The 25,280-nt window shown below is 41.0% G+C and overlaps 2 protein-coding genes across 17 annotated transcripts in view; one reads left to right on the forward strand and one right to left on the reverse strand.

Moving 5' to 3' along the window:
* Positions 1-795: 795 nt before the first annotated feature.
* Positions 796-6,349, forward strand: prss35 (serine protease 35). Its single transcript, XM_054781398.1, has 2 exons — positions 796-948; positions 4,090-6,349. Exon 2 carries the CDS (start codon positions 4,109-4,111, stop codon positions 5,369-5,371), a length of 1,263 nt encoding a protein of 420 aa, XP_054637373.1. The 5' UTR covers positions 796-948; positions 4,090-4,108; the 3' UTR covers positions 5,372-6,349.
* A 960-nt stretch (positions 6,350-7,309) lies between these two features.
* Positions 7,310-25,280, reverse strand: part of snap91a (synaptosome associated protein 91a) — a 41,713-nt gene continuing 23,742 nt past the window's right edge. For 3 of the 16 annotated variants that reach the window (XM_054781392.1, XM_054781384.1, XM_054781383.1), the window contains 19 exons: positions 24,325-24,337; positions 23,091-23,248; positions 22,875-22,966; positions 22,692-22,706; positions 22,368-22,571; positions 18,973-19,050; positions 16,808-17,050; positions 14,850-14,933; positions 14,500-14,568; positions 14,175-14,282; positions 13,887-13,958; positions 12,896-13,114; positions 11,461-11,658; positions 11,355-11,373; positions 11,141-11,231; positions 10,975-11,061; positions 10,629-10,757; positions 10,150-10,245; positions 7,310-9,512 (listed from right to left, as the gene is read on the reverse strand). In XM_054781392.1, coding sequence (XP_054637367.1) covers positions 10,165-10,245; positions 10,629-10,757; positions 10,975-11,061; positions 11,141-11,231; positions 11,355-11,373; positions 11,461-11,658; positions 12,896-13,114; positions 13,887-13,958; positions 14,175-14,282; positions 14,500-14,568; positions 14,850-14,933; positions 16,808-17,050; positions 18,973-19,050; positions 22,368-22,571; positions 22,692-22,706; positions 22,875-22,966; positions 23,091-23,248; positions 24,325-24,337 — 1,960 coding nt within the window. In that variant the 3' untranslated portion in view covers positions 7,310-9,512; positions 10,150-10,164. Of the gene's footprint in view, positions 9,513-10,149; positions 10,246-10,628; positions 10,758-10,974; positions 11,062-11,140; positions 11,232-11,354; positions 11,374-11,460; positions 11,659-12,895; positions 13,115-13,886; positions 13,959-14,174; positions 14,283-14,395; positions 14,569-14,849; positions 14,934-16,807; positions 17,051-18,972; positions 19,051-22,367; positions 22,572-22,691; positions 22,707-22,874; positions 22,967-23,090; positions 25,238-25,280 lie in introns of those variants that run through there. The other 13 variants (XM_054781390.1, XM_054781388.1, XM_054781387.1 and 10 more) reach the window with 13 other exon arrangements.

A 25,280-nucleotide genomic window follows, 5' to 3' on the forward strand; every position in this document is an offset into this window, starting at 1 on the left:
CAAGTACTGGGGAGCCGAAAACACTCCCAGTACTGGGCTCCCAGCATGCCTTGCCCAGACTCTACCTCCATCAGCCCCAAGATAAATTGATTCTGAGACCCCTGCCTTTGGGCGTACTCACACTAGGCCAATGCTACTGCGCTCGGTGCTTGGGCCTCCTTGGTGGGCCAGGCCACGATTCCATACACCATGTAAGCACACAATGTAGGCGAGTCATGGACAGACTGCAATGCAATCGCTTCTTCCAAGTCCTTAATGATAACCAACACATTTCGTAATAGAAATAAAATACAAAGATCGTTCCTGTTGCAAGTTAATGCTAGCCACCGTGCTACAAAGAAATAATCAAGACAACTCCAAATCTGAATGTGTTTCTGTGGTATTTTGGTCACCCTTCGTTAAGGAAAAGGGGTTCAAATGCTGTGGCTGTAAGAATTTGGGTTCATAGCACCCCCACACAATTGTATAGGACCAGTGGAACAAATTTTAGTACACAGTTGTCGCACAGAATGAGACTCGATTTTGCTCCTACTGTCTGCTGTGTGCACAATCAATCACGCGTCCCGTGTGGCTGCTGTTGAACACTCTACTGACTTCACCCCAAATCACTTCACCCCTTTAAGCTTGGAGAACTTGCTCGGGCCCCACCCCCATGTGAGCACAAGGCTTTGTCACCAGAGAGAGAGAGGGGGGGGGGAAGGTTCTTTTCAGATTGCGTGTGCCTCCCCCCCATCCCTGCCTCCCTCTCAGCATCAAGTGCTTTCAACTTTCTCTCCAGCCACTTAGAAGGAGCAATGAGGAGAGAGGAGCTGTCGCCCTGCTGATGCCTGGACGTCTGGGATGCAGTAACAAGCGTTTGTTTTCCAACGGGACATTATATGTTTATTTCTAGGGGGAAAAAAACAGCACATTGAGGATTTGGCATACCCATCAATCGAATGCAAGCAGGTAAGACGGGTCGTTCAGTTTGCATTGCTATTTTCGTCTCATGCTGGGTTTGCTTGTTGTGATTTGCACTTGTTCGTATTTAATTTTAGTCACTTTATTTTTTAATTTTTTTTATTTCTTTTTAAGTAACTTTTACTGGCATGCAGGGATTAAATCACTGCAGTCATACAAGGAGCACCACCAATTTACAGTAAATGCATACAATTTTATACTGTTATTCCAGTAATATATATATATATATATACACATATTACTGGACATCCTAATCATTATAATGGATGAATGTGATTGTATTGTTTGGTTTACAATTATGATGTTCTTACACAAACAGTTCACAGTGGACTAGATGTGTTTTACAGCGTTACATTCATGATTAAATATTTTTAATCAGTGTGCTTTGTGACGATTTTCCCTTAAAAAGGTCCAAGGTGGAAACTCTGTTCTTGAAAAAAAGAAGTCATTTTAGGAAAAGAAAATGGGTCAAATTGGGTGAAGTCCTCGAGCCATAAATGTGGTGTTGAACTACAAGATAAACGCTTGTTGAAGAAGCTCTGGGACTATTGCGCCCTCTGTTGGTCTTAGTGTAAGCAGTGGCCTGCTTGCGATTGCTGAAGAGGGCACCGTGCTGCTCAGCTGACTTGTGTGGAAAAATAATTGAATTCAGTGAGATCTCCGTGTGACTAAGAGCCATGGTGGCAGTGCATCAGTCACTTTCCACCCTGCTGAGTTATTGCAGATTTTCTAATGTCTTTGTGATGTCTGAATCTGGCCGGCTGAGGGAGTGTGAGGTTGAACAGACACCAGGGGCATTTTAGTCTCAATTATTAAGCTCCCAATGGCTTCTTTTATTATTTTACCCTTTGTTTTTTGGCAGGTTAGCTTGGCCCCCTCTTTAAAGGACTGTGTGCTTAACTTAAGCCAGGTTTTCAAGTTGGAGTCCCATTGGTGGATTTCTGCAGAACCCAACTTGGAAAGAAATGTGTTGATGTTTTGAGAGAGAGAGAGTTCATACCATTTCATCAATGAAAGATGAAGCAGTGATGTTGAGTAGCAGTTCATCCTCTCTGTGGAATCTCGGCTGAGCCGCGGCTCATTTTCATACTGCACGTCCATGTCATTGAAAAGGAATGTGTCTCTGGAAGCTGCCCAGCCCCCCTACCCCACTCCACACCACAACGCACACCACCGGACGTTCATCCTCCAGCTGGAAAGCCTAGATATCAGACTGTCTGCAGCAGCATCCAAATGATTTTCTCCTCATGGGTGTTTGGAAGTGGCCCGTGTGACTTCATGACCGCAGTTGAGCTGACGAAATGAAACTTTCCGACTCTGCAATTAACCCCCGCTGAATGAGTTCAGTGTATTCAAATATATCCAAAACAGACTTCTCTTCATGGAGTTATCAGGAATATAGTTGTTTCAAGGCCATACCGAGAAGCATGAAGCAGTACACACATCATTTATTGACATTTGAGCGCAGTGCAGCTGAGGAAACCAGACTAAAGGAGAAGGTTAACCATTGTGGCAAACCTCCAAGCCACTGTCTTGAGCTCATTTTGACGACCAGGGTTCATCCTCACCTCAATGTTAGCCACAGCTGTGACTCAAAGAACATATAAATCTCTTAACCATACAGCTGATGCAACAACTTAGCACGGGGCCAATATGTCCATAGGCTATAAATGATGGTACCAATCTTTTTGTGCAGACTTTGCAGAAACATTGTGGTGAAATGGTAAAGCGGGACGCTTATCTGTAATTGTTGTGCAAGAAACTAGTGTACTCGACTGTAAACTGTGTATAGCTTAGGTACATACTGCCTCACTCTGGACAAAACCGGAACTGTTTTAGGGCCCTCACCTTGTAGTGGGAGCGCTTTCCACACGTTGAAATGAATTGAAACAAAGAGGTGTATTTCATTACACTTGAATCATAGATGTACAGTCATTGTTTGAGTAATTGTCCTCAATGTACTACGTTGCTGTACTTGATTGTCCACTTGGACGAGGTGGTGGCTGCACTTACTGGCTGGTGTACTGTAGATGGTTATCAATTCAGCAGAAAAGAGGATAAACGTTGGTTTATAGAATTACAGTGATCACTAATACAATATAAATACAGCTATTTGACCACACATTCAAAAAGGTCATTGTTGCATTGCATTACATTACATTACATGGTACAATTCATGTGTGAAATGTTGGTGTATCTGCAAAACTATCTGCAAAACAAAATATGAGCAAAAATATTAGCTTTGAGAGTAAGTAATAAGGGCAGCATTGTTCAAAGATGTCATCCAGTATTCCTGCTTGTTCTGTAAGTTTACCAACTTACAAGTACATTAACAGTGCAGATTTTTTTTGGCCTAGCCAGTCTCTGGACCTTAATTCTATCAAAAATCTGCTGAGGCAGGTGAAACTTTGAGTTGCCAAGCGACAATCTTGAAACATTCAGTATTTATAAGAGCATCTGTAAAGAGGAGTGGGCCAAAATCCCCTCTGAGATGTGTGGAAACGCTGCTTGTTGCTCTTATTTCACTCAAACAAATGCAGATTCATTTTAAGAATTTATTTAATGTTTTTCTGGATTTTTTTTGTTGATAAAAAAAATGTCCCCCCCAATGTAAATGAATTAATTGTACTGTCCCTCAAAGTATATTCAAAGATGCAACATTGAAAGTACAATACATTCCAATTTATTTGGATTTCCAATGAATTCATGGATAATGGATATTTAATTCATTTGTTACAGAGTCCAACTCCACTGTTCTTAAACTTTTATCATCTGCACTGTCAATTTGCTTAGTAACAGTTAATGGTCATGTATGTGTACATAGAAACAAACAATAGTACATTAGTGTACTGCTTACAGTCTCGTCCAGTCCTGCCCAGTTGTTGTTTGAGTCCTGGATTCTTCTTCGAAAACATTTATTTTGAAATGTCATGTTGGCCTCTCAGTTGTTTGACTGATGTTTGAATCATATTTAATAACTATGTGCCAGGCTAACGATGGTTCTCTTCAAGACAACAAGGAGGAATTGCAATTGCAGTTGCATCCCCTTCATCACAATTGCACAGTACATAGTTTTAATATCTAATCCTTTCAACACATTAACCTTCCTCTCCATGGTTTCTATTTCAGAGCCAGGCCCAAGTTAACAATGGGCCCCGTACATCTGTGTGTCCTGCTCCCAGTGGCGGTGTTGGCTGTGGTGGCTGTCGCTGCTGAGCTGCCTGCAACAATCGATGATGAGTACACTTGGCCACAGTGGAATTTGCCTCTGGTAAGGAAAAGGCGCACTCTGCCTCTGAGCAGCCCTGACTTCTCCGCACATGCTCAATCGAAGGTGAGCGGAACTTGCGGGATTGAGTGTCAGCGTCGCCTCCCCTTACCTTCCGTGGATGACCTGGAGCAGTTCCTATCCTACGAGACGGTTTATGAGAATGGTACACGCACTTATACCTCGGTGTCTGTGCAAGGTCTCAATGAGGTGACAGCTTGGTCCAGAAACAGCTCCTCCAGTTCCCGTTATAAACGAGAGGTGTACGGCACAGACAGCCGCTTCACTATCTCTGATAAGCAGTTCTCCACTAAGTATCCATTCTCGACTTCTGTCAAGATCTCCACTGGATGTTCTGGAGTTCTGGTGTCACCCAAACATGTGCTGACTGCCGCCCACTGCATTCATGATGGAAAGGATTATTTGGATGGTGTTCAGAAGCTTCGTGTTGGCATTCTTAAGGAGAAATCTAGAAGAGGGAAAGGAGGCAAAGGAAAAGGTGGGCGAGGGAAAGGTAAACGGAGAAAGGGAGATGATGTTAAAGAAGTAACGGGAGCGGAAGAGAAAGGGAGCCGTAAAGGAAAAGCAAAGGGTAGAAAGAGCAGGAGTCGCCGAAGTGTTGAATTGGAGAAACCTTCATTTCGGTGGACCAGAGTCAAGAAAACCCAAGTACCAAAGGGTTGGTTCAAAGGTGTCTCTGATGGACTGACTGCAGATTACAACTATGCGGTTCTGGAGCTGAAGAGAGCCCCCAAAGTCAAACACATGGACCTGGGTGTCATCCCCTCAGTCAAGAAGCTCCCCGCTGGAAGAATCCACTTCTCCGGCTTTGATGACGACCGGCCGGGAAATCTGGTGTACCGATTCTGCTCTGTCTCTGAGGAGTCCAATGATTTGTTGTACCAGTATTGCGACGCCAAACCGGGCTCCAGTGGCTCTGGGGTCTACATCCGCCTGAAAGAACCAGGCAAAAAGAAGTGGAAGAGGAAGATCATTGGGGTATTTTCCGGCCACCAGTGGGTGGATGTTAATGGGAATGGTCTGCAGCAGGATTACAATGTTGCAGTGAGGATAACGCCTCTCAAGTATGCCCAAATTTGCTACTGGGTTCACGGGGACTCGAGTGAGTGCCAGATGGCCTAAGGCAACACAGAAACCCTCTTAACCACCATCCTTATGACACCCCGCAGACCCAGCTCTTACCATCACCTCTGCCCCTTCCTGTGCCTCCTGCTACAATCATCTACAAACACGCAATCCACAGCCGTACACACTCAGTGTTGACAACAACAGGAACTGCGTAACACACAAAGAGAACTGTGGCTTTTCTAATTTATTTGCTAAAAACTGAGAAAAAAATATGTATTTGAATTGTTTACAGATCATTACGATCTGCAGTTTTGCTTTCTATCTTTGTCAATGTTTCATTTTCTTGAATATATTTCTGAAAAGCGTTGGTAAGAAAAGCTTGCCTTTTACTCTAACTAGTCTTTGTACAAAGACTTGCCAATCCCTCCGTCTTTGTCAAGATGCAGATCGGCTTTGATAAAAGACAAAGGACCAAAATTAATGTAAAGTTAAATCCACAAACTGAAGTATTTAGAAACAATTCATATTTTAACATGCTATGTTCTGTATTGTGTACGTCTAAATTTAGTTTTTTAAATGTCTAGCCTTTTTAAAAATCTTTTTTTCTGCCGTAGTTCAGATGGTTCTAATGGACCCTGTATTGAAATTGTCTTGCCAGCATTTCTTTGTCCTTGCAAAGCAGTCTTTTTATTGTTGTGCACATAATTCTATTGGTGCTTATACAGATGACATGGTGCTAATTTATGGAACTGGGGATACTGTTTAGAATATATTTTGACAGCCTACTACTGTAACTATACAACTGATGTGAGGCTACATGTCTGGTATGTTAAGGTGGGACTGAACTTTTCAATAATTTACTTGATAATTTAATTGATGTATCTTGTTCCTTGGGTTTGATTGGACCACAACGCAACAACATTGTTATATAACACAAATTGTAATATGGATGTTATGTTTAAATGATTTTTTTTAATGTTTCAAATGTTCCAAAAAGTGATTTTGTAAAATCCAAATAAATACCAAATGCTATTATTGACTAAGATTGCACTCCAAACAATTCAACCAGTCATGTGTTTGTGTTTGTATTAATGACTATTATTACAAATAAGGATTTATGTAATTATAGGTGTTGACAATTATCTGACATTCTCGGTAGCCAGCATGGGAGATAAAGCCCCTGGGCAAAGGTTTGTGGTTATTGTCTCCATCCTTACATGAAATAGTCACAATATTAGTTTACTGTTTAATGCCGATGTGATATAATATAAATAACCAGGGCCTTACCTGCTGGAGGGACTACAAAATCTCCTTATTGCCTGAGACAGTTTGAGAGGGAATGTGAATGAATACTATTGTACGAAAGTAATTATATACTACAGTAATCCCTCATTTATCATGGTTAATTGGTTCCAAACAGAATCGTGATAAGTGAACTTCCGCGAAGTAGGATTCATAATTTATAAATGGAATATTTTCATAGTTAGTGCACAGAAAACCTGTTCACAAACTTTTAACCTTACAAATTATTAGAGCCCTCTGGACATGAAATAACAACCCTATGGTCACTTTTACACTCACATTACCCAATAAATACACACTCAACAAAAATATAAACACAACACTTTTGTTTTTGCTCCCATTTTTCAAGGGCTGAACACAAACATCTACAACTTTTTCTATGTACACAAACGTCCTATCTCTGTCAAATATTGTTCAAAAATCTGTCTGAATCCGAGTTAGTGAGCATTCATAATTCATCCACCTCACGGGTGTGGCAAGTCAAGATGCTGTTTAGGCACAGTTGTGCAATCATCACAAGTGGCCACAATAAAATGCCACTCCAAATACCATCTACGCCGATCCAGGACATTTCATTTAGGACATTTCAAGTGCGTCATTCTTCATGGTTAAAACTGCCCTGCTTACAAACCACGTATATATACCACCTCAAGTTTTGTTAATATAAAAGAAATGAGGAAAAAAATGCTGTTTAGTCCGTCATTGAATTTATTGCATCTCAAAAGGGCTGACATGCACGAGGGAAGGACATCATACACAAAATAAATTACAACAAAAATAAATTGTAGTAATAACTCAATCATGATATATTTCTTGTATCTCATTTGTACAAGTCCAGGCTTTAGACAGTCCACTCAAATGCCAACATTACACAGTCCAAATTCATGTGAACACATACAAACACACTAATTCCAATTTGATCCAGCAAGGATGGCTGTGGAGATGCTTTGTCACACACACACACACACACACAGACACACGCACTATTGTGATCAAGGACTCTAAATGGATGTCGAATCAGCTGACATGGCGCAGAAAGTCCGTCATGATGGTGAGCATGAGAGGTGGGCGGGGCTAGGCGCACAACAGTGTACAATGTATTCACTAGCTCTGAGTTGAGTGTAAAATAAAGTTGTGCGCTGTGCGTACACTTTGATGAAATAAATGAATGTTGTATACTTAAAACAATGAATAGGTATATATGTATATGTATAAAAATCCATTATACTGAAGAAATATGATAGATATCAATAAAAACCTGAGCAGCAGTATGAAAGAAACTTTCTCCTTCTTTATTTGACTTATTTCCTTCCTTACAGTGTTACCAACGCTTAACAATCAACATACAAAGTAATAATACTTATACTATATGGATAATTACCTGCAAGTATTTACACGATGCAACATATATTATTTCAGTAATGGCATTGTTAATACATTTGATAGACTATAGCCTAAATCATCATCATCACTGACTTGTCACGAATTCAAATAATCACCCGGAGAAACAAATTAGCTTTAAGCTCTACTGTGTTGGAGTCCCACACAATATACACTTTGCGAGTCTTGTCCGCTGTCCTGTTTATTTACAACTAGTGTTGTAAATCTACAATGTTTTTATCACACATACCTGTCTTTGTCTTTGGGAACCCTGGAACATGACAAATGTGGTCTTTTGGACCCTCTATTGGTGCGATTAAAGGAGTAACAGTGTACCGAGTACATGTTCACAAAGCAATGTCTGGATTCTGCTCACCATCATGGCGGCCAAACCAGCACAGGGCATACTACGGAAGTGGATGCCGACTTGACAGTCCCATCCATGTCTGAGTCCTTGGTAGTGATGAGGCCGTACACAATGGGACTGCACATTCTTAGTGAGGAAGGACATACAGTATATTTAACATATAGTTTATAACTCAGAGACCTGGTCGGGAGGCTGTAAAAAAAAACAGCAAATCATTTATTTAGTTGGAAAGTCGAATTGTTTCAAACCAGTCGACGTTAAAAAAAAAAAATCTCTCCCAAAGTTATTATTTTATACTCACGTTGAACTTATTAATTGATAAGATTTGTCGTCCAGTAGTAGGACAACATGAAAAAAATAGGACAAATGACATAACATAGAAAAATAAGCCACAAACAACATGAGTTTCTTCTCAAATGTGACTCAGAAGCTCACACACTTTTTTTCCTTACAATGTACAATATTTGTTTCCAAATGATGACGGCAGGATACACGCGTGACTTCTTACAACTTCATGTCATATTCACATTGCTATGCCTCTTCAACACACGTACAGTACAGAATAGAGACGTAATCCTCAAATTCACCAGAGAAGTCTATGTACATCAAATAGAACCTTTCTGTAAACAACACACAACATAGTTCTCCCAAAAACTACAGGGACGTTGTTAAATACTCTCATCCAATTGGAGTAGGGCAAAGGAAGTGCTCAACCCCCTTTAAAAGGAGGATGGGAACAGTATTGGGTGGATCTTAGGACACCAAAATACAACCAGCATTCAACACAAGAAATAAATAAACAAACACATACGCCTTCACTTTCACTCACGTAGATTTTCAGGACTTTTTTTCTGCTTTTTGTGTGATATTTAGTTGGAGACAAAAGATTAAAACATCTACATGAGCACGCACTTGTAATTCTTTTCTCATATATATTCATTTTCTGTTTATAATTCGCTATGGTTCACTTTCACAGTTTGTGCTACAACATCACACAGGACGGCGAAACAGGAGGAGGATGGGTCAGAGGCTCTTATAATGCTGAGTAGCTGACAAAAGAGAGAGAACGGAGAGCCATTGGCATCCTCGAATCTTGACAGATGCCAGGTAAACGATGAGAGCATCCAGCTCTGGAGAAGAAAACATCTGCAGTGCAAGATATTTATTGAAATATCGTTTCATTCGAAGTAATATTGAAGTGCATTGTATTTTAATAAGTAGCACTTCTAACGCTGCCGTCACGGCATTTACTTTAACTGTATCAGCACTATCAGCTGTACCTCTTGCATGTTACTGTTGAGGTCAGAAGTTTACATACACTCACAATAGGCATGAATGTCATATCAGAGTGGATTGGTTCAAATAAATCATTGAGGGTCGAAAGCTAACATAAAATTCATGCCCATACTGCTTGCCCATAATGATTTATTGGAACCATTCGTTTGCCAGAGTGGACTGGTGCAAATAAATCATTAAGCGCCCAAAATTAATATGAAATTCACATGCATTATGAGGTTATTAACACTTCCGACCGCAACTGTGGATGTTTGCAATGCTTGTACTAAATTGACCTGTAATATATAATAAATATTAAGACATTATTTTATAATGCTACCAAATATGGTTAGCATTCATTGGTTTGACTTGTTTAGCCTAACAAATGCACGTTTACAGCTGTCTAGTTTATGACAGTGGCTCAACTGCAGGGGGAGCCTGAGCGATGAAAATCCCCATGATTCCTTACTTCTACTTTTATGGCTACATTGTGAAGGCTGCAACATACCGGCTCCCATATGGGTTATAAGAAGTCCTTGAGATCAAGGTCTGCCAGAGGATCCTTGGGCTTTTTGGGACTCTGGCTTTCAGGTCCAGGAGAAATCTGTAAAAATGCAGAAATGAGCACACAGTGTACACATAAATTGACCAGTTATGTAATGAACTCATATGCATTATGTGTATCTGCAGTGTACCATATTAAAGATATGGTAGCTCTACAGCCAACAGCCTATGTACGACGTGCCTATGGGAACATGGAAGTGAATAAGTACAGCGTGACCACGGACAAGGTCATCTTATTTTTAAGCTTGTATGGCAAAAAGGAATATTCAAATGTTAATTAAAAAAATAATGATACCACTGTTATTAATATTATATATACATTGTTTAATGACATATAAATGGAAAAAATTGTTAGAAAAAAAAATAATACGTTCATTTGCAGCCTGTAACTGTGTGTAACTGTCAGGGTGCCACTGTGCCTACCGGCGCTCCTGGTGCAGCAGCTACTCCAGGCGCAGCTCCGACCACGCCAGCAAAAGGAGGTCTCATCATAGGCTGACCCATCATAGGCTGTGCCATCATGGGCTGCATCATGGCCGCTCCTGTAGCAGGCTGAAGACAGTACACATGCTTTGTAATTGCTGACTGTCAACAAAGTTACTCTGAAACTCCCAGATTTACATAAAAGATTGTGGAGCAAAGGTGGATTGACCTAACATTTTATTCCTGACTTTCTCAGACCTTGGATGGAGTCCTCTTTTATTTATTGTAATGGATGTGTTGTGTCTGTGGACAATATGTGGAGGTCACTATGAATGTAAAGACTCACCATGCCAAAGCCAGGCTGTGCACTCATAGGTGGTACCATTGCCCCACTTGGTGGCGCTGCTCCAGGGGCTCCAGGAGCCACACCAGCCTGGACGCAGGTTCACAAAAGGTTACTGAATATTCTTTTGTATAAGTGTAGTCTATGCTGGAGAATCTGTGCTGCTCACCATGGGGGCTCCAGGTGTAGTCCAGCTTGTGGGGGCAACTTGGGGGGTCCAGTTGGCTCCTCCGGTCAGCTTCTTCTCACTCTGTGGATCCCTATAGGAGATTGAATGGTGACAATCCACAAGTAATCCTCCCCCCCCAAGGCCCCAATAGCACACAAGGCAACCCACCACGGATGAATGTTCAATTATTGTAATAATGCAAAGGCATACTTACTTTCTCTTCACACCCAGGTCTAAATAGAGGAAAACAAAGACAAACCAAATAACTAAAAGCACTCGCTTGAACACAAAGTGTTGACCTCCATGCACCATGCATGTACCTCCAACCAGGTTGGCCAGTGAAGAATCCAGGTCCCCGCCAATGGTTTTGGTCGGGGGAGGCGTTGCAGGCGGAGCAACTGTAATGTTCTCCATTGTGACGGGAGTTCCCATGCTCCCGGCTGCACTTCCTGTTGTGCTTCCCCCGGTGCTCTGCGGCGTCACAGCAGGCATCAGCAAGTCGCCTAATCCATCAAACACTTGAGGAGAGGGTGGGAAAGGCAGGACATGAGAGAACCAACACAGATTACAAGGCTGTTAATCCCACACAGGCAGTGGGCAGATGTGAGAGCAGACGGTAGGGTGAAAGAACCAATCCAGCTGTGAGAGCAGTAAAAATATGCAGGCGCAATGAGTGGGACCATATTTGAACATTCAAAGGGGTAGCAACAAGCCCAACATGTGAACTCCAAGCATTTTTATGTTGGAATATAGTACTGATGTTTTCATTCCAACAATGCAAAATGTAGTGTTTCCCTTCGGTCAGTGTACTAAGAATTGTTCCGTCTATCGTACACACGTTTTATAATTAGTATATCATCTTTATTGAACTGAAGTTTATTACTAAATTAATTGCATTTATAATTCCAGGGACACAGGTATATTGTCTCATGCAGGAGACAAACAGGGATTAGGAATACATTTTAAACATGCAGATTATCCTTAAACGAGAGACACACTTGTCAAAAGTGCACATGCTGCAATGCACTGTGGAGTTGAAACTCACCAATTACACATTAGAAGAAGCAAGCAAGAGGAAGCCAGCAGAGAGGAAGAGGTGTAGATTAAAGTGGTGCGGGAGGATGAATGAAGCAATAGTAAGAGGAGGTGTGAAAAAGAAGAAGAAAGCACAGAGGAAAGCACAGCATTTGTGTATAGAGTGAAACAAGATAGAGAGGCACAAATCAGAGAAATCACTAAGAGAGAAAGCAGTAGTGAGAAATCAAGCAGTCGGCAAAAGTGTTCAAGGCATGTCAGAATGTATCATTCATGCACAAGTCAAACTCTCAGCAGGAATTATAACAGCCTTCAATAACAGGGCTGAGGCCAAGTGGAACATTTCAATGCACTTTGCACATCTAATAGCAAATAATCAAAATTACATTTCATGCTTTTTATTAATGCATGGCATATTTGTTCTTAGTTTGCATGTTCTCCCCGTGCGTGCGTGGGTTTTCTTTTCTCCGGGTACTCCGGTTTCCTCCCACATTCCAAACATATGCATGTTAGGTTAACTGGACACTCTAAATTGCCCATAGGTATGAATGTGAGTGTGAACAGTTGTTTGTCTATATGTCCCCTGCAATTAGCTGGCGACCAGTCCAGGGTGCACCGCGCCTCTCGTCCAAAGTCAGCTGGGATAGGCTCCAGCATACTCGCACGACCCTTGTGAGGACAAGCTGCATAGAAAATGGATGGATGGATATTTGTACTTACTTGAAGCATCAAAGCCACCAGAGGGCGCCGGGGTGGCACTTGCAGGTTCAGGTGTGGCTGCTGCTGCAGACACCATTGGTACAGCTGGCACTGCAGCAGGGACGGGCGGTGTCGGAGAGGGAAGGGTTCCCAGAACTTCAAAGCCCGACTCAAGAAGATCATTCTGCACTGGGGCCAGGGTGGGGGCCGCAGTGGGAGCCAGCGTGGGGGACATTAGGTCTGATGGATAAAACATGCATGACTGTGACTATCAGCAGCAATTTCACAGGAAATATTAGGAGCAAATATGTGAATGTATTGTATTCTACACTTTACAATATCAAGTCAGAGTCTTACAGTGTTTTGCGTGTTTTGCAGATTTACTGTATAGCAGTGGTCCCCAACCTTTTTTGACCCACGGACCGGCTTGAGTTCCCACAAATCTCCCGCGGACCGGAGGGGGCGGGGGTTGTTCATACATGATAGCGATCTAATTTATCTTATTTATGATGTATTGTGTAAAACTAAGACATTAATAACATCAAATTAAAAGCACAAAATGAATGCCGACCCAACATCCACTAGTTCAAGTTCCAGCCAAGTTTTTCCAGAGAGATTATTACATCCCTGTTTGACGTGTGTGGTAAAAGAAAGTGCGCTAGCATGAATTAACTTGAGACAAATGTGCTCATTAGCACTCAATAAGTCATCAAAACTTACCTTTATGCATTCCCACATAGTATCAGCATTTGACACCAAATATGAGGTGAAAGAAAAATGGTAAAAATACAGTAGTAGTCTATCTGTGGGGCATGAGATAAAGTTAGCACACGCACAATGGACATGCGTCAAGTGAGACGGATGTAACAGAGAGAATCCGGCCACTTTTCAAAATAAAACATAAAAAATTGAAATAATGGAAATTATTTTTTATTTCTGTGTGGCCCGGTACGAAATGACCCACCGGAAGTTGGGGACCACTGCTGTATAGTACAACCCTAAAAAGTAGTACCTCCCAACAGGTCACCTCCAGGTGCTCCAGGAGCAGAGCTCTGAGTCTCCTCGACAGCCCCACTGAAGGAGTCTGCAGGAACATCCAGTTATTCAAAATTCAGCAAAGGGTGCAGGAAAGAGGGAAAGGGCAACAGTTCATTGAATCATCAGGGGAATAACAATATAATTGTAGGCTGAGATCCCAAGTACCTTTTTAAATACACTAGATTTGAATATGGTCCAAATAAAGCTGCTAGCCGTATTCTGTTCACAAACAGGTGCACAGGAGCAGTATGAAACATTATACCTAGCAGATCAATGACTGGAGCTGACTCTGCTTTGGGTGGAGAGGAAGCCTCTGGAGCAGGAGCAGGAGCAGCAACAGAAGCTGCAGGTGTAGGAGTAGGTGCAGGATCTGAAGATGAAAATGTGTTTTGTCCATATTAAAAGTCTGTGAGTGCAACCCGATTATGGCTGGGCTACAATTCTAGCAAACGAAGCAAAGCAAGAAAGCAGGTCTTCATGCACCTTCTTTGGAAAAGGGCTGGTCGTGACGAGTGCAGGCTCACTGCACCCTTCATGAGAAAAGGAAGTCAGAGGTGATGCAGTAAAAGTAGAGCAGCTTAACTCACCGGTCACGATGTCTCCTGCCGGAGCAGGCTCGGGCAAAGGTGAGGGCCCGCGCGAAACAGCAGGGAGGTCTAATTTACCAACGCAAGCAAGAGGCAGAGTACGAGAAAGAAGAAAATGGTGGAGGCAAAGAAAAGTATTAGCATAGCAGGTACAAACAGCGCAGGTAAGAAAGCAGCCACAGGGACAACACGATGCATTACAAGTGGGGTTTCATGCAATGCTCTCATATCACTATGGGGGACAAACCAAGACATGTAAAAGGAAGGACTTTTTGACAGTAGAGTGGATGTTTGGAAACCAGAAGAAATGAAAAGGTTTCACACACAGAAAAATGGATATCTGCTTGTACCTGCACCAAAAAGGTCTACGCTAGGAGTGGTAGCAGCTTTGGATTCTGTGGTGGGACTTTGCTCAGGCATAGATTCAAGCACATCTAGGACACACAATCATAATATGTTCATACAGATTTCAAGTCCAGTGCAAACACAGTGATGCTTTAAGAGAGATGAGCGAAAGCAGAGAGAGCAGCTATTTTGATAACTAAAGAGTCGATTGGGTGCAGTGCAAAAATCAATTTGGTTATAATTGAAGGGAAATATTGCCATCTTCATAATTATACTTGCGAACGACAGAAAAAACCTTAGGTCTACACCACACAATCTCTAAAACAGTGGTTTTCAATTATTATCTGACATGCCCCCGGACAGAAATGTTTTCGCGGCCCCTCGATATTTGAAATTCTGTTAAGAAACTGATACTATCTATTTATTTATCTGTACTGTACAGCAGTGGTCCCCAACCTCGTACATTATAGCGATCTAATTTATCATATTTATTATGTATTGTGTAAAACTAAAACATGAGATAACATCGAATTGAAAGCACAAAATGAATGCCGACCCACCATCCACCAGTTCAAGTTCCAGCCAAGTTTTTCTAGAGAGATTATTACATCGCTGTTTGGCGTGTGTGGTAGGGAAAAAGGCAGTGCGCTAGCATGAATTAACTTGAGACAAATGTGCACATTAGCACTCAATAAGTCATCAAAACTTACCTTTATGCATTCCCACATAGTATCAGCATTTGACACCAAATATGAGGTGAAAGAAAAATGGTAAAAATACAGTAGTAGTCTATCTGTGCGGCATGAGATAAAGTTAGCACACGCACAATGGACATGCGTCAAGTGAGACGTACGTAACTGAGAGAATCCGGCCACTTTTCAAAATAAAACACACACAAAAAATGAAATAATGCAATTTTTTTTCTTTCTGTGCGGCCCGGTACCAAATGACCCACGGCCCGGTGGTTGGAGACCAATGCTGTACAGAGTGAACTCAAAACTGCAACCAGTGAAACACAAAAAAACAGAGAGCAGCGAAACATACAAGCGTATTCAATAGTCAAATTGCATCCCGAGTATGACAAATTCATATGTTGGCGGGTCTGCACTAATATTGACAGTTCGTCCCACTATTTGAGAAGCACTGCTGTAAAATAACTCAACACTGTGCTTGCGGGGAGACACAGTAAACCTTTTGACCATTGCACAGATGTGCTATGTTGGTATATACCATGTCATGGTGCCACTAGTGGCAAGGACACTGGAAAAATGCAAAACTAGCTAGTAATGAGCCAGAATGAACGGGACAGAGGGACGTGCTCTGCAAAATCCTTCCTTGCTAATTGTAACTCTCCATTAGTTATCTTTAGTGCTTCCTGACTGGACAGTTACACTGTCATTATTATTTCCTCTGGATAAATCTGACAACCAGCATCTCTCATTCAACCTTAGAGGTTCCACTGTATTTAAATGTACTAAAGACAGCACGGACAGTGCAACAGTCGCATTTAGAAAATGAGCAATATTTCCCTTGAATTAAAGTGCGTAAGCTACAAAGCATATATTCACTGTCAGTATTTGAAATTGGTCACAAGTAAGGGAATAAAACAAATCCCTTCACACTGGCATGTCTTTGTTATCGTTAGGTTAGTGATTAGAGCAAATTGAGCCGCCTGTGCTGATAACAAAGTAGAAATGACCAATAAAAATGCAGAAGCGTGAAGCATGATTATGAATTTAAGATTTGTAGTGCCTCAGCTTTGCAGAGGTGGCCAAGATGCTTAAGTAAGTGCTTAATGGTCTAAGAAAATGTTGGAAATGTTGGAAAGAGGAGTAAGACATGCAGGGACAGTAAAATTCTCATATCATTCTGTCATGTTAGAGTACGAGCAATACGATCATCAAATAATCGTCATGATGCAGAGAGATGGGGGAGAGCATAATGAGAGCGAAAAGGACATTACCACCAAATAAATCTAGAGTCGGTGCAGCTGCAGACTCTGTGGTGGTGGTGTCCGTGGTGGTAGTGGTGGTGGTGGTGGTGGAGGTGATAGAAGGGGTTGGGGCAGCGGCGGGGGCAGCGATGGTCGGCGCCTCACTAGAGGTGGGAGGGGTGATGGCGGTGGCCCCAGTGTCAGCGGGCCTCATAGCAAACAGGTCCAGCTCTGGAGCAATGTCTGCACTCCCCTCAGTCGTAGCAAAGGGGTCTTCAGTGGAAGCAGCAGGGGGTGGAGTTGAAGGGTCAGGAGGGTTATGATAAGAGGGGAAGATATGGAGGATTAAAACAACACATACGGATATACGTGTATGTGATGCAAGAAGCTTGTGATTATTGGAATGAGTGTTAGAAGCACTGAAAGTAAATCACCGCAGCACACATCACCGATGAACTGTTCTTTAAATAAGAATGAACACATTAATGGATTCTTTTTTTAAGACTGGTCCTACAATGGACCCGTTCCATTCCAGGATATACTGTAATGTCCGGTGTATGGCGTCTTATATACCAAAAATGACGGTAATATGTTTAAATGGATATTTTTTGTTGTACCAGATGTATACACAGAACACGCACTGTGCATAGGGCCCCACGATCCATGGAGGGCCCCATTCTGTACAAGAGAGCAGAATCTCTGCAAATGTACGCATATCGCTGCCGTGAGGCATAGAGCACCAAGTCAGCCCAAGTCAGCCCAAGGCAACGAAGCCAAAGCGTGGCCCGAGGGCCATTTGTGGCCCACGCCTGTTTTTTTATCGGCAGCAGATTCCAAAAATACAACAAAACAAGAAAACAAAATAAATAAATAATTTAAAAAAAACAACCTAACAACAGCAAAAATGAAAAAATCAACAGTAATTTTACAAGAATAAATTAAGACAATTAGAATATATTGAGACAAAAAAGTTGTAATCTAACAAGGAAAGGTTGTAATTTTACGGCAATGATGAGGAAAAATAACGTCATTTTAGTAGTATTAAACTGAAATATAAAAAAAGATGTTTAATATTATTAAAAATAAACAAAACAACAAATTAAGTTGTAATTTTTGGACAATCAGGATGTGGAAAAAGTTACGACAAAGTAAAAATATAATGGCAATAAAGTCATAACTACAAGAAGACAATTTACAAGAAGAAAGTTGAAATAGTCAAGAGGATAAAAACAACTGTAGAAATAAAAAAAATTTACAAAATAATAATATTCTTTATTTTTACGAGAATAAACTTGTAAAATTATCAGCAAAAATGATGTTTTAGTAGCATAGAGTTGAAATATTAAATTTGTTTTAAAAATCATAATTAAACTAACAAGAAACAAACAAAACAAAATGAAGTTAGTGCGGAAGTTAGTAAATTATATTGGGGGAAAAATTGTAAATACTATGGGAATAAAGTTATAATATTACAAGATGAGAGTTGAAATATTTGGCAAAAAAGAGGAAAGACTGAAGTTCACACTAATAATACGCTTTTTTACCCGTGTATATCACAAAGCTGATATGCAGTTTTTTTCTTGAAATATACTGTATATAACTTCTTAGCATATCTACATGTATTGGTTTACGAAATATCAAAGTGGCCCTTGCATTCTTTCATTTTTAAGTATGTGGCCCTCGCTGGAAAAAGTTTGGACACCCATCTGCTGCCTTTTAAGGCGAAGGGTGTTGGTTCCACCCCAGCCCTGGACAGTCCAAATAAAATTCTGCTTAGGTCCCCAATTTGGCCAGCGGTAGCCCTCTGTTGTACCCACTACATATATATTTTCATGTTTAATTAGAATAAAATATATTTGTATATTTACTGCCAATGTACCATGACAAGATTCTTGTCAGGAGTAATACTGAAAAGACCAATAACATTCTATTGTCCAGGTGTCCTTGAGCAAGGCACCAAACCCCTCCAGAGTCAGCTTTTCAATCTGTATACCCCCATAAAGTTCATCCCATGTTAATTCTGTCTGTGGTCGATATTCTACAAGCGCTCTAAAATACACAGTAAACATTTTACTTTTTTAAAAACAGGTAATAACGCGTCCCACTGTCTCCCATGGAGGCAGACGTTGTCTCATTCAAACACCCACTCATATCAGCACACACATACTTGCACAAGATACTGTTTTGTCACCCACCGGATTCACCAAAAGCATCAGTAGCAGGACCCGCGGCCACAGCTGCAGGACCATCTCCTGGGGAAGGTGCAAATGCATCTATGGTATCGCACACAAAAACAGCCAAAACGCAACACAAACACACCAAAAATGGACAAACAGATGGAATGGACAAAACAAAACATAAATGAGAGGTCAGCATCAGGGAAAAGCAGAGAATACAAGAAATATGCAGCCCTGCAGTCATTTCTTCGACTGCATCATCGGAATATAAAATATTTGAGGGCTGCATAATGCTGCATTCAGTGGGATGAGGAGTGTTGTCACAAGTTGCTTGTACTCTGTGACAAGAGGGAGAATGTTGAGTTTGGAATGGACAAGGTTAGTTCTTGCTTTGACAAAGATACTAATGGATCGACTTAAGCACTTTGAATGTTTTCAACCATTTTATGTGGTTTCACAGACCCCCAACTTACCAAACTTTTCATACAGTGCCCTCCAGAACAGTAGAATTTTTCACTTTTTCCACTCCTGCCCTCTGGTAGTCATTGCTGATGTCACTAACAGTTATTCTAGGGTCTTTCTTTACAGCTCTCACATTGTTCCTGACATCAACTTGAGATGTTTTCCTTGATCTACCAGTTCGACGTCTGTTACTTTGTAAACTAGTGGCTTATTTCTTCTTCAAGACATTCCAAACGGTTGTACCGGCTATGACCAACATTTGCGCAATGGTTCTGATTGACTTTCCATCTTCACAGCTCATTGGTTTGTATATGGTTTTCATCTCTAAATGCAGTCTACACAGGCTAAGCCTTTCCTACCCAATCTGAAAAGGAGCGTAGACATTCAATTATATTGATTGGGCAAGAAAACACATCGTTAATCACATGTTCTACAACTGATTCCAAATTATGGAATCACCAGTCTTGGAGGATGTTCATTCAGTTGTTTAATTTTGTAGAAAAAAAGCAGATCACAGACATGACACAAAACTAAAGTCATTTCAAATGGCAACTTTCTGGCTTTAAGAAACACTAAAATGAATTAAGAAAAAAAAAAAGGTAGTCAGTAACCGTTACCTTTTTAGAACAAGCAGAGGAAAAAATTATGGAATCACTCAATTCTGAGGAAAAAATATGGAATCATAAAAAACAAACAAACAAACTTCAACACACCACTAGTACTTTGTTGCACCACCTCTGGCTTTAATAACAGCTTGCGGCCTCTGAGGCATGGACTTAATGGATGACAAACAGCACTCTTCATCAGTCTAGCTCCAACTTTCTCTGATTGCTGTTGCGACATCAGCTTTGCAGGTTGGAGCTTTTCTTGAACCACCACAGATTTCAATTGGATTGAGATCCGGACTATTTGCAGGCCATGAACTTGACCTTATGTGTCTTTTTTTGCGCTATGGCAAGATGCATTATCATCTTGATGAAAATGATTTCATCATCCCCAAGCATCTTTTTAATTGATGGGGTAAGAAAAGTGTCCAAAATGTCAACATCGTGCATTTATTGAAGATGTAATGACAGCCATCTCCCAAGTGCCTTTACCTGACATGCAGGCCCATATCATCAATGACTGTGGAAATGTCCATGTTTTCCTTAATAAATCTCATTGGAACAGCACCAAACAAAAGTTCTAGCATCATCACCTTGCCCAATACAGATTTGCTTAGTCATAACGGAATTTGGCTTTCATCCAGGCATCCACAGTCCACAATTGCTTTTCGTTAGCCCATTGTAACCTTGTACTTTTGTTTAGATGTTAATGATGGCTTTGGTTTAGCTTTTCTGTATGTAAATCCCATTTCCTTTAGGTGTTTTCTTACAGTTCAATCACAGACCTTGACCCCTTGTTTCGCATTTGTTTTGCGGTGCATTTTCTGTTTTCAAGACATATTGCCTTAAGTTTTCTGTCTTGATGCTTTGACGTCTTCCTTGGGCTACCAGTATGCTTGCCTTGATTCATGTCAGTCCTCTCAGTGCCACAGTTCGCCAAGGTGTGATCACTCCTTTTTAACTGCAGACTAACAAGCAGATCTTAGCTTATGCAGGTGTTGGTTTTGGGAATGAAAATTTACAGGGTGATTCCAGAATTTTTTCCCTCTGCTTGGTCTAAAAAAGTAACTGTTACTGATTACCACAGTATTTGTTCTTCATTTCTTTTCCTGTTTCTTAAAACCAGAAGGTTTCCATATAAAATGACTTTAGTTTTGTGTCATGTCTGTGATCGAATAAACTAAACATCCTCTGAGACTCATGATCCCTTAATTTTTGCCAGGGGTTGTAATACCTTTGCCGTGAGTGGGTTAAAAAAAAACGGGGCTGTCTTCTAAGCTGTGCATCACCATCCAGATGTAAATACCTGGAAATAAAAGCTGAAATGTTCCTCTTGGGTTTCATATTCACTTTTTGTCAAACTCAAGTGTTTTCAGTCTACAGCAACAATAAAATAATTGGCCTCACTCTTCAAATACTTCTGGAGGGCACTGTAAACTTTGCATTTTAAGTACAATCATGTTTCATATATTCAGTGCACTTTGTCATACTGTGTCTTTAAAACTGAGGGAGCCAATGAGCATCGGCACAAAAAAGGCAAGGCAGCATATCTGAAAAGTGTGAGTCATAAGCACATAGAAGGTAGTAGCGTGATTCTTACTGACTGTAAGAATCACTGAATGTTCTCAGCATGCTAAAGCACGACTACACTGTGATAATAGAGACTACTTGGTCCAACACAAGTAGAACACTTAGAACGACTCACATTTATGGGATATGCCATCCAGGGTTTAATTTGTTGCTCTGTGCAACATGGTGTTTGACAGCTTGACACCATGCTTGCACATCGATATGCACAGAAGCAACAAAGAATGAGATGTAAAACATAGGATAAAGGTAAAGATACAATGTGTATGTTTTTTTTTAATTCAAGTAGAACCCAGCCATTAACCTAAGGCAATGCCAATGAATAGTGTATGTTTAAGACTTATCTGCTTAACTACAAACTTGAAGGTTCTAACTGTAGTTGACATCATATTTTCTTGAATGGATAAGGATCCCATATTGCACAATTCTGAAAGTAACAATCGACTAAACTAAATGGGTCTATAAATCAGTGTAAATCTCGAGGCATGGCTTTGTGATCGTTTTAAAAATTTCACTTCTGCACAAGCCACTGTGGAGACCTCCTTTTAGATACTTGTACCTTGGAGGTGATAAAATCATCATGAAAGTTGTTACACATAAGAATTACAGTATGTGCAATTCACTTTTTAACAAGGGATCCACAGTTCTCATCATAAAACACTAACACATTAAAGCCTTGTTACGGGCGAGCAGATGAGCTGCCCAGCTGTGTAACCTAGTCCATATTGTGTCCTCTATCCACAGTATGGACCGACTAACCTCCAAAAAGGTCCATGTCTCTAACGGACGTGGTGACAGGAGCTGCAACAGGCAGGGAGGTGGGTGCTGGCATGGTTGCAGCAGGAGCAGTAGCGACTGCAGGTGCAGACACTGCAGGGGCAGCTGCTGATGCTGCAGCTGCCCCTGCAGCTTCTTTCTTTGCTTGTGGAGCTTCAGAAGCACTGGCACTAGCCGCTGGGGTGGCTACATAAATAAAACAACCCAGTCACAACCCCCAAAGCAGAGAAAAATAGATGAAAGAGAGGGTTAGATGATGAAGACAGCAGAAGTATAATAGCAGAAAGAAATAATCAGCTCACTCACCATCGGCCAAAAGATCTGCACAACAAGAGGCAGACAGAAAGTGGACCATTGATGAATGGCAGCATGAATGGATAACAATGACAACATTTTTCAAATGTGGATTAATGTGCAGCACATTCACATCACTGAATCTATATTGTAACCCCAGTAAGGGAAAATGTTGAGATAAGACAGTTTTATCACCTCCCCATCCAGTGGTAGTGGAAGGTGCTGCAGCGCCCTGAGCTGAGGAGGACATGGGGTCTAGATCCAACAGGAAGCCGTCATCAAGGGCACTAGATGAGAAGATAAGATGAATAAAGATGCTGTTGTTCCCATGATACTAATTATATGAAATTAAATTATCCTAAAATATAATAACACAAATTTAACAGAATAATTTTGATTAAAGGCACTTACCTGCTGGTGGTTGTGGTAGGGGCTATTGCTGTGTGTGTTACAGAGGGTGGGGGGGGTTTAGCAGGTGGCCCGGGGCGAGCAGGGGGCCCAGGTGGTGCAGGTTTGGGTGGTGCAGTAGATGGGGCAGCAGCAGCTGAGCTGTTGTTGGCTGCTGTGTCCTGTCAGCATCCAACAAGGTAAACAACACAGTTAGGTGGGGTAGCGTGATTTGGCTTGGATTCTCAATAAATACATTAGAGGTGGCATTAAACATTAAAGGGGACCTATTATTCTGTTCCTCTTTTCTGACCTGTAAATGCTGTTACAAAGTTGTATTCTCTTCTTTAATGAAGCCAACATGTCAGATAATGAGGTTTGTGCATTTGGAAGTGAAACCTGAAAGTAGTTTTGGATGGCTCTGCATGCTGTGTTTTACTTTTTTTTTTTTTTAAACACCTAGTTCCACTGACGTCAACGCAACCTAGACATCCTTATATGGGCATGCCCAGGCACACGCTGTAGGCCTGCCCTCCCCCCGCTCTGCTTCGCACTGCTCTGTTCACCAAGTTAGCACGTATGGCTCCCAGGAAATGTTTGTTCGGGTGTGCCTAAAGAGGCAAGCATCAGGCAGAAGTGGTGAGAGTTGCTTATTCCCGACCAGCAATAGAAAAATATGCTCATCTGTCAACGGCACTTCACACATGACCGTTTTGCGAACAAGTGCCGATACGAAGCTGGGACTATCCGCCAAACGGTTGAAGTCCGACGCATTTCCAACGTTACTTGGTCGTGTTGAAGAGTCAGAAGGGAAAGCTGCAATTAACAGTTTATCAGTGTCCTAACTGTGTTTATTTTGTGTAACTAATCGGACAAAAGTGGTTGTCTGTGTAGCGTTATAGAATGTGCATACAGCGAGCGGAGGGAGTGTGACCAATCATAGCAGAGTGGGCTCGGCAGGAGGCCTACCTGGCGGAAATTATACAGACCGTTTGGGCGGGAGGCTGCAAACCCAAGGAAACACTGCAGGAAGAGGGTCTGAGTCTGGAAGATCTAGAAAGCTTTATGTTCGGGTTATCGTGTGTCGCTGCTCTATAAGATTCCAGAACTCAACACAAAGGGCCGAAAATGACTATAATAGGTCTCCTTTAATTTTGGTTTCCAAAAATTTGTGTACTTCAACTGAATATTTGTTGAACTTTAAAAACATAAATATTTCAATGACTGCCTGAGTTAGTTATCAGGCATGGTTGCTTACCTTGGCAGGGGACCTGCAAAATCAACAATAGCATATCAATTAAAAACATTCATGCAGAAACATAATTTACTGTACAACGGAAAGCACAGTGACATTTTAAATATAATTTCAAACCAATTCTGTTTAGTAAACATCTGTACTGCTGACTCATAGCATCTTGGATCCACTGCCATGCCAATAAAACGTTTCTTTTGCAACTACAAAGTGGAGAATGTTTCAAATGTCTGCTGCCGTACTGCTTTGTAAAAGTGAGCAATGACCGCAGGATGACACAGAATTAACCATAAGCACTAGTACATATGACAAAACAAGAACAGCTATTGTCATTGTCTAGCAATGACAATTTTTCATTGTCTGTCATTATACACTTAACTGGACAATTCATTTGGTGAGGCTGCAAAGAAATCTAATGAGTAGAAACGTAAGACCTTCATAAAAATGACCTCTATGAAGATAATAATGCCCATATTTTTTGAGGAGTGTCGATGCCTTCAATTAGAGGCGCAAAACACTAGAAATACCTTTGAGTATGATTATACAGTATATATGCATATACATCATTGCTACTACAACAAGAATGATAAGCATACCAGAAATACCAATGCCAATCACAACACATTTTTATTATCTATGAGAACAGTCTTTTTGGGTATCATTAAACCTGCAACATTCTGGTCCGTAAGTGTATAACTAAAAACAATGCATGACAAAATGTGCCTTAATTTGAACAGCTTGTTCTATAGATGCACATTCTGAATACATTGTTGGGTCAGGATTGGTATATTGATGGTATGAATGACCGATGACTGATAATAAATACAATAACGGAAATCAATCAACTTAACACATGAAAAGAGAAATTTATGGGGAGGAATTTGGACTACGAGTGACAGAGAATACTTACTTATCATCTCTGTATTGAATTGGGTAAAGATCAGAAGAAACATTGTGTTATA

This window comes from Dunckerocampus dactyliophorus, chromosome 7, assembly GCF_027744805.1.
Source record: "Dunckerocampus dactyliophorus isolate RoL2022-P2 chromosome 7, RoL_Ddac_1.1, whole genome shotgun sequence".
NCBI classification, from domain to species: Eukaryota; Metazoa; Chordata; class Actinopteri; order Syngnathiformes; family Syngnathidae; genus Dunckerocampus; species Dunckerocampus dactyliophorus.

What these genes read in the sequence shown, in the direction of transcription:
- prss35 (XM_054781398.1), top strand. Translation starts at nt 4,109, where the DNA reads ATGGGCCCCGTACATCTGTGTGTCCTGCTCCCAGTGGCGGTGTTGGCT.